The 13,041-nt window shown below is 39.9% G+C and overlaps 1 protein-coding gene across 1 annotated transcript in view; it reads left to right on the top strand.

Moving 5' to 3' along the window:
- MAGI2 (membrane associated guanylate kinase, WW and PDZ domain containing 2) overlaps window positions 1-13,041 on the top strand; it is a 1,194,001-nt gene that overhangs the window by 1,045,958 nt on the left and 135,002 nt on the right. The window contains exon 11 of the mRNA XM_077807869.1: window positions 9,474-9,505. Coding sequence (XP_077663995.1) covers window positions 9,474-9,505 — 32 coding nt within the window. The remainder of the gene's footprint in view (window positions 1-9,473; window positions 9,506-13,041) is intronic.

Raw genomic sequence — 13,041 nt, 5'->3', positions numbered from 1 at the left:
CTAATAATAGTGAAATATTTTTACAACATTGGAATATTTTTGTTTCCCTTCTTTCCCTACACACTAACCATAAGTAAGAAATGGCTGGTGCCTTCTCATTTATTTCTCTGTTTTCATTGGTTAAGTGTATTTTTTTGTTCAATGCAAAGAATGTGGTGTTGATTGATTGGCTGGTTGCTTGAGTAATCCTTTGCCTGAGCATGTGAACCAGCAATAGCAACAGAGATGTTGCAGCATTAACTTCTCTTTTGATAACAGAAGGGAACAAAGCAGCAAGGAATTCTGCTGGATAAATTTCTTTCTGCAACAGCGTAAATTTGGACTGTTTTCTTCTATCATGCCCAGAAAAAGGCTTCTGACCTTTTTTAAAGGACAATAGAGTTTACAATGCATGGGCCAAATTCTGAGGCCTGAGCTTTTCATGAATAAGGGCCTGCAAATTATTACTACTTGGCATAGTGCTTACTAACATAAGGCGTAAGCAGTTGAGAAGATGAAACTAAACCCTGTAGTAATTGCAGAATTAGACCCTAAATTAAAACTGAGTAAGGACCTCAGGATTTGACCCTATATATCTGCATTGTTATCTTCTATAATCAAAGACAAAAGCCTAAGTCCTATTTCTTTATGTCGTTTTAAATTTGTGGGCAACATGTCTCACTAAAAATATACCTACCTGGCTACTTCTACAATCTGGAGAGAAATTTGCATCTGCATAACAAACATTTTGCTGAATATTTTCTTTAATTTTCATCTGAGAAAAGAGAAGAAGAGAACAATACTCAGTCAAAAATGAACCAAAAATTGTTCTATAACATCAGTGCTGTGCAGAGGGCCACTAATCCATTCCTGGTGACTTGGTAAGCAGCTGTTGACTTTTAGCACAAAAAATATATTTGTTTCGCAGTAGGGAATATTTTTAATTTTTTTTCTCAGTTTCTGCTCCATTGAATCATAAGACACTGTCATACTAAATGCTATTGAATGCTCATTCTAATTTGTACTACACCATATTTGCTTAGAAAATACACTGCTTCATATTCAGAAGGAGCTGGTCTTTAGTGATTATTTTTAACAAATTTCATAAACTCCTTTAAACCACTCATTGATAAGCAGTTCACAAAACAATGAGATCCAAATAAAATGAATGGTAGTGTGTTCATTTGAATGTCAATGAACTCATTACCATGCCAGCTTCTGACCTAATTACCAATGGCTGAATTCTTGCTGGCAAACATAAGCCAATCAGACTGCCTTCAGCGAAAGTGAGACCTTGTAAATGAGAATGGCTGTAACTACAGATTCTTGCTTGCATTTGGAGATTTTCAGAGGCACCTAACTTACACTGAAAATCAATGGGAGTGTGGCACATTAATGCTATTTATGTCTTTGAACAGCTCCTCCTTTATCTTTAAATATTTTCAGTGCCTGGAAATTATTGATAAAAATGTTGCCTGAAAACAGTTGGTCAACAGGACTTCAGGAATTGCACAAACGATACTCCTATGCTAAGAAAATGATCACTGATTTAAGGCTCAATCGTGCACTCATTTAGAACAATGGTAAAGCTTCCCTGGGGGGGGGAGAATCAGACGCTAAATTTACCACGTTATTCCTCAGCCTCCAAATCATCTCTGAGAATCCTCCATTTTAACAGCTTTGCACTCCACTCTAATTATTTAGGAGCCATCAAACAGAAACCAAGAAATACTGGATGGGACTTAAGTCAGAGCTCAGGCCACTCCTGAATCAGTCATGGGAGAGGTGAGCAACAGGAAATTCTCCCTTACTATTGGAGCTGAAGACCTGACTGATTTTCTACCTTGCTCATTCATTTACACCTACATGAAGTGAGTGCAATGTGGATGTAAAAGTACATAGTTGTGTTTCACACTTACTTTACACAGGTGTGAATGGCTTTACAGGCAAAAAGCAGGGGAGAATCTGACCAGAGTGCTATTTCCATAGCATTCTCTGAACACTGCTGACACTGATGAACAATGGACCAGTAATGAAGCATGAGACAAAGACCACCACAAGACCACCAGGAGAAGCAGCTATTGATCATGTTTGTATTGCTGCAAGTCACTTGCTGGGAATACTGTAATTAGTAACTTTGGTGTATGTTGACAGAGTTTTTTGAAAAAAGAGGGGGAAAATCTTTGTTATTAATCTGACCCTGCATATGATATAATTGGTGCACTGCAATGAGCCACAGTCTTGGTATTCCATCAGGCAAAAGTGCATCACACCTACTACTCACTGTGCCACTGACGTCTGGCATACTGCAAGTGGAGCTATCTCTAGTCAGAACACATTGGGCCCAGTCAAACATAATTCCCCATTCAAATCATCCCACATGTGAGCTTCATTGACTTCAACCCACCATCTCAGGTGATATCCTCACCAAAGACACTCATGGTCAACAAGCAAAGACATTCCAGATTGCCTTTGCATTCCTACCAAAAGGGATCCTCCATGGCATAGCACCATCATTCTAAAGGAAGACTGGATTACAGGACTACCTAGCTAGGCTTGAAGAGCTACCAGTCTTCTTCCAGCTACTCTTAATTCCCAGGTAAATAACTTTATTGTTGTTGCTAGTATGAGATTTTGATTATTCTTTAAAGCTGTTTGGAAGGGAAGGGCCTTTGAATTTTGTCATTTTCCATGTATAATAATATATTTTGTTAGAACTGTAGAAACTGTACTAGTGAGTACCATTCAGTACAATCATCTTACATTTTAAACATCTCTTGGTAATTTCAAATTCCCTCTCATAATTTTATGTTCAGATAGTTACTTCTATCTACTTTCTTTGTCTCCATTTAAACATTTATTTATTACAGTATATGAATTAATCAAATTTGGTTATTCTCCTTGCTGGGTTTTTGTTTTTCTGAAAGGAAAAGCTATTTGAAGGTTAATTGAGTTAATGTTTATTCTTTTTATATGATGCAATACTTTCTTTCTCTCTCTCTCTCTCTCTCTGCAATATTTTTGTAACTTTAGCTGAAGGACATTTTTGCTACCCTTTGTATAAAACAACAACAGATTAAAATCTGTGCATCCAATCCATAGTTGCCTAGTACAAATCAACAAAAGATAATTGCATAGAATTTGGAGTCCAGTTGAATGTGCATGGTAGGAAACTGTTCCCCGCATGCTGCTAATTCAAGTGTATGAAGAGCCTGATTTTAAGAGAAGCTAAACACCCATGACTCCACTTGAAGTCAGTGGGAGCTATAAGTACTCAGCCCTCTGAAAATCAGGCTCAGAATAGTCAATTACCAAATATCTGAAGTATCCATATTTTCAATTAGGGAGGGAAATGTCAAAAAATCGAATGCAAAAATAAATAAAAATGGTGACTTTTCTGGAAAGAAAAACTTTAGTTTGAGTTAAGTGAACTAACAACACATGAACTTTGAAGAGATGTACATGGAGTCAACTGATACTCTGGAAAGTGCTGATCAACCATCTGTTCATCTGCTTCCAAACATTCATGTGAAAAGGTCTGTGCAGTGCTTGAGACAGATTGGCACAGGAAGCCATATGCAGGGAGGCTTTTATATGACAAAAAAGGCAAGAAGCCCAGCACAAGCTAATGGACAAAAACAATGCTATTATCATCAATGCGTCAAGTGCTGTGGAATGAAGATGATGTAACTTAAACATTCCCTGCTTTATTTGAGAGGGTCTTGTCTTTGAGACATTAAAGTTCTTTCCTTCAGCCTACTGTTACCCAGTCAATTGTGGAAATTTATTCACTATTTATGTCCTCCAGTTTAATTATATGAATAGGTTTTTCACAAAGACCAATGAAAGCCACATCGGTGTCCAAAAGACCTTGCTCCTTGACAACTTCCACAGTAGTTGCTTAGACTTTCTGAGGAATAAATAAAGGTTTTTTTAGAAATTGTTTTCTCTCGTGTTTAAAAAAGAATAATGGAGACAGAAAGGAACCCGAATGGGGACCATAGCATCATACTCATAACCATATCCATAACCAACAAAGTTGATGTCCAATTTCATGGCAGAACTGGCAGCAAGTTACATGGACAGCAGCATATTACTGGGATTATCTACAGTGTGAGAGGACCTTCACTGAAATAGGATGCAATCTTGCAAACACTGCGAAGCCTACTGGTGAGATTGCTTCTAAGAAATTAAATTGTTCTCAGTCATTACAGACCAATGTGTAAAACGTACAATCCGTAAGCAAATTTTCTTATGAATGACCTAATTAAAATGTACATTAAACAACACAGTAAAATAAAAATGAATGTAACATGATTTGTTTTTTGTTATAGGATATCTCCATCAAAAAAGGAGAAGCATAAGAGACTGAAGCTGGAATTTGCCTTTGTCTCCGAAAAGAAAAAATATCCATAAAGATGTACAGTTTCCCAGATAGATTTTTAGTCTCAAGTTCCTGTTGTATTATTGGGATTCTCTATTGCAGTTAAATCTCAGAAGTGGTTCAGATCTGATTTTTAGACATGTTTCGAGAAGGCCTATTGTGAAGGGGATAGTGGGAGACAGTAAAGGAGACCTGTCAAAAATCTGTAAAATTCCAACTTTTTGTCAATACATTATGAGATCATTCTCTCTGAATTTTTTAAAGCATTTTTTGCACACCTTCTAAAATCACTCATCTTATTTATTAATACATTGTGGCTTGTCTAGTTAAAACCAAAAAGGAGAGAACTTTACATTGGTTTTGAATGTCAGTTGTTAATAGTTTAACACAACTTACGTTGATCACTGTTTTAAAATATCATCATTTTCCCAAAGTTACCACTGAATGGCAAAAGATAGCACATTTATTTCCCTGTGCTTAGAATATCATAACCACTGTGCTTGGTGAACATGTTATTTGATTTTCCTGCCAATTAGTTTGTGATCTAGTAGTTCTGGCTGTTTTTTATCAGAGGTATCTGATCCTGGTCTCCATCATGACAATTGTAATTCAGGTTTTGGGACTGCTTTAAACAAAAGTGTCAATAATTGAATGCAAGAGAAATGGGACTCTTCTGGAAATGAATCCATAATCTTGCACTGGGAGCCTGTTACTACTGGGAATAGTTATCAAGCCATCCTTCCCCTAGATGTCAGGTCAGTAGAAAGATAATCAAGTCAGTGAGTGAGTGTGGAGAAGGAGAAGCCACCAATGAGAACACACAGGCCTACCGAAATGTTTTGCTTTTTTCAGACAGGCCTGACTTTTCCATTGGCTTTTATAGTCTCATCTTTCAAAAGCACTTATATTCCCAGTTGTCAATGGTTTTCCCACCTTAGGTGGGAGAGGCTGCACACTAGTTTTATGAAGTCTCACCCAAAATTGGCGTCTAGTTAGACATAAGCTTGTTAGAAGGTCAAACCAGACTGCAGTTCCTGAAGGCTGCAAGGAACTTTGATCTGAGAAAAGTTTCATTCCTGTCTCTAAATCGTTGTTGGACTTAGCCAGAGTCTGCCAGGGCTGAACCCTGCTTGTTCAAGGAAGGGTCCCACTATCTCTTGTGATGAAAGTTCACAACATTAAATGAAACAGCACAGGTAATTCAAGAAGGAGTGTAGTACTATGATGGGAGATCAAGCTAAATGAGAGTACACAGGTCCCTCCGCCCCCAACAATAGTTCTGGCTGCTGGAGTCCAGCGCTGCTGAGTATGTAGAAGATTATACATTGTGTACAGCAGTATTCCTTCAGATTAATGTGACGTGTCCTGTGCCATCAGGTAAACTCATGTGGCAAAGTCATACAATTTGCAGGTAATTCTTCTGCAGAGCACACTTAAAAAAGTAATCTATGGGTCAGATCCTCAGATATATTTCATGAGCACAAAAGCAAAGGTCAGCTACCAATGGTCCCCAGGGATCAAGACAACAGCCAAAGATCTGTGAATTGTAAAGAGCTATGGCCACACCGCCTGTTCCAGCAGCAGGGAAGCTATGTTGCTAGAGCTGCTATGCTGATTCTGTGCCACCACAGGATCCACTTTATATTGAGGAGAGATTCCTGGGCCTGGATTTGCTAGCTGTATCAGACTCTACTGGCTTTGTGGCACATAATGGCTGCACACATGTCAGGGTAGGGTCCTAAAATTCTACAGAAACACAGCAGTGAAACTGTATCATACAGATTGGACCATGAGTCATTACATTTTTTATACCACTCTATGAAGCTTTTCATACGTATTCTATAATCAGTTATGCAGGCCATTCAAAAATCTGCAAGTGGCCACATATTTGAACTTGCAGCATTGCTCATGTGTATTTAAACACCAGTTACAAATTCTGCTGATGCTCAGTCCACATTTAGCATCCACAGGTGTCAACAAAGAGACAACACATAAAAGGCATCTTTTATGTTTGTTTTGTTTAAGACAAGGGAAAAATTAGAATTGCCAAAAGGTACGTGGAAAAGAGGAATGTGGGACTTTCAATCCTGGACCAGACTCAGGGTCCACCTAGTCAAGTGTCCTGTCTCCAACAGTGGCCTGCACCAGATGCTTCAGAAGAAGGTACAAGAAAAATCTGATTAGGATATGTGGGATGATCTGCCCCCCACATTAGGTCTCCTAATTCTCAATAGTTAGAGATTGGTTTACACTGCTAAGCATGAGGTTTAATATCTCATCCAACGTCTTATAACAGTTAATGCTAATACACTGCTTATTATCTATATAAATGCCCAGTCACTTTTTGACTCTCGCTAGGTTTTTTGCCTCAGTGACATCCTATGGCAATGCATTCCATCACTTAATTAGGTGTTGCGTGAATAAGTATTTCCTTTTATTGGTTTTGAATGAGGACCTTGGCATTTGTGAAGGCTAACGGCATTTTGGGCTGTATAAGTAGGGGCATTGCCAGCAGATCGAGGGACGTGATCATTCCTCTCTATTCAACATTGGTGAGGCCTCATCTGGAGTACTGTGTCCAGTTTGGGCCCCACACTACAAGAAGGATGTGGCAAAATTGGAAAGAGTCCAGCGGAGGGCAACAAAAATGATTAGGGGACTGGAACACATGACTTATGAGGAGAGGCTGAGGGAGCTGGGATTGTTTAGTCTGCAGAAGAGAAGAATGAGGGGGGATTTGATAGCTGCTTTCAACTACATAAAAGGGGGTTCCAAAGAGGATGGATCTAGACTGTTCTCAGTGGTAGCAGATGACAGAACAAGGAGGTTTAGGTTGGATATCAGGAAAAACTTTTTCACTAAGCGGTGGAATGGGTTATCTAGGGAGGTGGTGGAATCTCCTTCCTTTGAGGTTTTTAAGGTCCGGCTTGACAAAGCCCTGGCTGGGATGATTTAATTAGGGATTGGTCCTGCTTTGAGCAGGGGGTTGGACTAGATGACCTCCTGAGGTGCCTTCCAACCCTGATATTCTATGATTCTATGATTTGTACGTTGCAGTCTATGCAACAAGTCTCCATACTGAGTTTAAGTGCAAATGTTTTTAGTTTTGATTGAATGTGTGATTTTTTTTAAAAAACACCTCTGTTTGTTGTATTTGTCATTTATTTTTGTCAATAAATACTTGTATGTATTTTTATTATATGTTTACTTGAGGCAGGGCCGCTAAAATGCACTTTTGGTCAGAAAATTGTCTATGGACAGTAAATTTCTATGGGGTGAGTTTTGCCCTTTTTTGAATAGCTGTAATTTTCATTGAAGACAATTCATGGGTATTGCACTAGTGCAAATGATGGTAGAATGTTACCTTTCTAGATATTTCCAGAACATCCAATCACCAGTAACTAAGTATAAGATACCTAGCACATCTTGCTCAACAGATCTTCTTGTGTATTCCAAGTCTCATCTTAGCTTTCTGATGAAAATAGGTGTTTACTACCTTTGGCTCCTGTCTGTCATGCAGAGCAGCAACAAGCAAGAAAGAGTGAGCTGGATTTTGTTCTGGCATGCACATCATCTAAAGAATTGCTAGCTAAACTTCAGTTACAGCTTCTTTAATACTGGAGCTGATGAGGGAACCAGAACGATACAATTTGTCTTTCGTACCTCAGCTTCAGTTTACAGGGTGGGGGGGAATCGTTTTCATTTGTAAACTCAGCATCTTTTATATGAACGCTATAGACAAACAGTAAACATGACACACACACACACCCCATCTTTTTGGAATCTTACTTTACAAATAACAGTTGCCATACAGTCAATGGCTTTCTGCCACAAATTCAAGAATTTCTTTGCTCCAAATTTTATCACATCTATGGGCAGTTGAAATGAGCCAATGACCACAGAATCCTAGGGGCCTTGACTATCATGTTCAGATGTAACTCCTATTGTATTTTGTTTATGGATACGTTTCCCTGAGGGTCTATTATTTTAATTCAGTTTAGCTGTTTCCTTGGTGCTCTTTAGAGAGAAAAATAGTTAAGGTACTGCTATCATCATAATTCATTATTTGGAGAACATTTTCTGAAGGGCAGAGGCCAGTCTCTCTTTGAGTGACCTCAGTTTGAGCCTGTATTTTTCCCCCCACAAAATGAATTGTGCCTCTGACTACCTGATTTTAGCTTGTAAGCATGGAGTTAGAGATGTACGTACTCAGATTTACAACCACAAGCAAATTACACGTACAATTTTTTTGGATGAAAATTGAGCCTGCAAAAGGAAGGTTACCCTTTTGAAAATTTGTCCATCTATTCTTTTAAATTCTGTTTTTTTACCTGATTTATTTATTCATTTTGTAACTAAAATTCTTTTGCACATGGTGCTGCATACAAAGCAACTATCCATGTTTTCAACATACATTTTAGGTGATCTAGTTGTATGACAAGGACATGTCAGATTTTACATACTGGTAAGCAGAAGTCATAATGACTCATTAAGTTATCACACACCAATAACCAGGAAAATAAATAATTTGGTTAAGAGAAGCAGTAGTATCTGACCAGCAGCTTTTATTTCTGTAGGGGGAGGAACAAAATAAAACAAAAGAACAATCATTAACTTGTGGAGTTGTATTTTTGTGAGCCATATTGATTAAATAGTACTTTTTCTTCAGTGTTTCTTTATACTTGCAAATTGAAATCAGTCTTTCCTTATTAGGCTTTATTTTAACAAAAATTTTGAATAGCTACTTTACTATGTTTGATTCTTTGAAATAGATGATTTGGAGCTTTATCTGACGCTGACTGAAGCCATTAGGAGTCTTTCCATTTCCTGGAGTGGGCACTGGATAGGAGTTTTATCCATTTGAGCCTGCTACCTTTGAAGACAATGGCTAGACTCCTGTAGACTTCACTTGCTTTTATTTAGATAGAAATTAGATCCTTCAGGATGCATCTCCCCTCACCATGTGTATGTAATCCTCATGAATGCTACTATAAATTACAGGCCTGCATCAAAAGGGAAGAATAGACCCCACAGTGCCTGTACCATTATATATTTCATAGTAAAGTGATATGACAGAAAGATTCACTAATATTTTTTTTCTTTATTTCAGGTTTCTTTTCTCCATGGAAAACTCCAAAGCCTGTAAGTTCTCTTTGAAAATTACACTTGTTTGAATTCATATGATTACTATCATTATAAAGCAAATTTATTCAGGATTTTATCGACTTGTATGCCATAAATAACATTACATTTACATTTCTCCACTATATGGTTGACTTTAATGCCCTGTAAAATAAATAAATAACTAATAGATCACAAAATTTAACCCCTCATTGTATACCATATTCTATTTTTGTTTTTAAATGAATTCTTTCAAATGAAAATGTCAGTACCAAACACATTTCATTAGCAGATCTGCATCTGTTTCCCCCCCCCACACACACACACACTTTTAAGAAAAGCAGACTCTTATGAATTTGTATATGAGTGATACTAATTATTAAGATTATAACATATGAGGTTACTTAAGGCATCATATAGGCAATAAAAATTCATCCTTCTAATTACTGTTTTGAGAATATGTGCGAGAGTGAATTTGTCTTCCAATGCCAGCATTTATGTAATGAGATTACTGTGAAACTATGAAAAAAGATAGCAAACAAACATTGTATTTATTATATTGATCCCCAGTTTTCCTACTATATCATTTTGTTATAGCTGTGTCAGCATTCCCAATATCAAAATATTTTAAACCACTATTTTTGCCTATTTCTGTTGTCTGTCTAGCTTGTCTATGTAGACCGTAAGCTCTTCAGGGCAGTGACTGTCTCTCACTGTGTGTTGTGACAGGGTCAGGCCAGATGGCTACAAAAGAGTGGTCGAAGGTAGATACATTAGTTCCAGGTTACGCAGGTCCCTTTTTCCTGGGTAAAATAACAGGGACTATTCCAGAACGCTCAGGAACTTTCTAGAACTAATTAAGGCAGGCAGGCTAATTAGGACACCTGTAGCCTATTGGGAAGCTGCTAGAATTAATTAAGGCTAATCAGGACACCTGGTTTAAAAAGGCTCTCACTCCAGTTAGTGAGGTGCACGCAAGGAGCTGAGAGTGAGAGGACATGCTGCTGGAGGACTGAGGAGTACAAACGCTAACTGGCATCAGGAGGAAGGTCCTGTGGTGAGAATAAACAACGTGTTGGGAGGAGGCCATGGGGAAGTAGCCCAGGGAGTTGTAGCTGTCACGCAGCTGTTCCAGGAGCCACTGTAGATAGCTGCAATCTATAGGACCCTGGGCTGGAGCCTGGAGTAGAGGCTGGTCCCGGGTTCCCCCCATCCCTCCAACTCCCTACTTGATACCAGAGGAGTTGATCTGGACTGTGGGTTCCACCAGAGGGGAAGGTCTCTGACCTGTTCCCCGATCCACTAGGTGGATCAGCAGAGACTGCGGGGATTGTTCTTCCTTTTCCCCATGCTGGCCAGTGATGAGGCTAACTGAGTGAACGGCAGATTTGAGCCATGAAAGAGGCCAAACTGAGGGCTGCCATGAATCTCTGAGGAGAGCAAATCCTCCAATAAGCGCAGGACCCACCAGAGCAGAGGAGGAACTTTGTCACAATGTGTATATATTGCACAGCAAACTGGGCCCTTGATCCCTGGTTTGGGGCCTCTAAGTGCTATTGCTGTATTGCTGGCTGTATTTTAAAGAATCCTTATTGAGGTTACAGGGACAAACCATCCCAATGTGTAGAAAGAATTGTGAATATGGCAGGTGACCAGCTTGGCTTAACAGTGAAATCCTTGCTGATCTTGAATACAAAAAAGAAGCTTACAAGAAGTGGAAGATTAGACAAATGACCAGGGAAGAGTATAAAAATATTGCTCGGGCATGCAGGAGTGAAATCAGGAAGGCCAAATCACACCTGGAGTTGTAGCTAGCAAGAGATGTTAAGAGTAACAAGAAGGGTTTTTTCAGGTATGTTAGCAACAAGAAGAAAGTTAAAGGAAGTGTGGGCCCCTTACTGAATGAGGGAGGCAACCTAGTGACAGAGGATGTGGAAAAAGCTAATGTACTCAGTGCTTTTTTTGCCTCTGTCTTCATGAACAAGGTCAGCTCCCAGACTACTGCACTGGGCAGCACAGCATGGGGAGGAGGTGACCAGCCCTCTGTGGAGAAAGAACTGTGGTTCGGGACTATTTAGAAAAGCTGGATGAGCACAAGTCCATGGGGCCGGATGCGCTGCATCCGAGAGTGCTAAAGGAGTTGGCGGATGTGATTGCAGAGCCATTGGCCATTATCTTTGAAAACTCATGGTGATCCGGGGAAGTCCTGGATGACTGGAAAAAGGCTAATGTAGTGCCCATCTTTAAAAAAGGGAAGAAGGAGGATCCTGGGAACTACAGGCCAGTTGGCCTCACCTCAGTCCCTGGAAAAATCATGGAGCAGGTCCTCAAAGAATCAATTCTGAAACACTTACAGAAGAGGAAAGTGATCAGGAACAGTCAGCATGGATTCACTAAGGGCAAGTCATGCCTGACTAATCTAATTGCCTTCTATGACGAGATAACTGGCTCTGTGGATGAGGGGAAAGCGGTGGACGTATTGTTCCTTGACTTTAGCAAACCTTTTGACACAGTCTCCCACAGTATTCTTGCCAGCAAGTTAAAGAAGTATGGGCTGGATGAATGGACTATAAGGTGGATAGAAAGTTGGCTAGATTGTCAACGGGTAGTGATCAATGGCTCCATGTCTAGTTGGCAGCCGGTATCAAGTGGAGTGCCCCAAGGGTTGGTCCTGGGGCCGGTTTTGTTCAATATCTTCATAAATGATCTGGAGGATGGTGTGGATTGCACCCTCAGCAAGTTTGCAGATGACACTAAACTGGGAGGAGAGGTAGATACGCTGGAGGGTAGGGATAGGATACAGAGGGACCTAGACAAATTGGAGGATTGGTCCAAAAGAAATCTGATGAGGTTCAACAAGGACAAGTGCAGAGTCCTGCACTTAGGACAGAAGAATCCCATGCACCGCTACAGACTAGGGACTGAATGGCTCGGCAGCAGTTCTGCAGAAAAGGACCTAGGGTTACAGTGGACGAGAAGTTGGATATGAGTCAACAGTGTGCCCTTGTTGCCAAGAAGGCCAATGGCATTTTGGGATGTATAGGTAGGGGCCTTGCCAGCAGATCAAGGGATGTGATCGTTCCCCTCTATTCAACATTGATGAGCCTCATCTGGAGTACTGTGTCCAGTTTTGGGCCCCACACTACAAGAAGGATGTGGAAAAATTGGAAAGAGTCCAGCGGAGGGCAACAAAAATGATTAGGGGCTGGAACACATGATTTCTGAGGAGAGGCTGAGGGAACTGGGATTGTTTAGTCTGCGGAAGAGAAGAATGAGGGGGGATTTGATAGCTGCTTTCAACTACCTGAAAGGGGTTCCAAAGAGGATCTAGACTGTTCTCAGTGGTAGCTGATGACAGAACAAGGAGTAATGGTCTCAAGTTGCAGTGGGGGAGGTTTAGGTTGGATATTAGGAAAAACTTTTTCACTAGGAGGGTGGTGAAACACTGGAATGGGTTACCTAGGGAGGTGGTGGAATCTCCTTCCTTAGATATTTTTAAGGTCAGGCTTGACAGAGCCCTGGCTGGGATGATTTAGTTGGGGATTGGTCCTGCTTTG

This window comes from Eretmochelys imbricata, chromosome 1, assembly GCF_965152235.1.
Source record: "Eretmochelys imbricata isolate rEreImb1 chromosome 1, rEreImb1.hap1, whole genome shotgun sequence".
Lineage (NCBI taxonomy): Eukaryota > Metazoa > Chordata > Testudines > Cheloniidae > Eretmochelys > Eretmochelys imbricata.
Note: the sequence above shows the minus strand (reverse complement) of the source record. Positions and strands in the feature narration are given on the sequence as shown.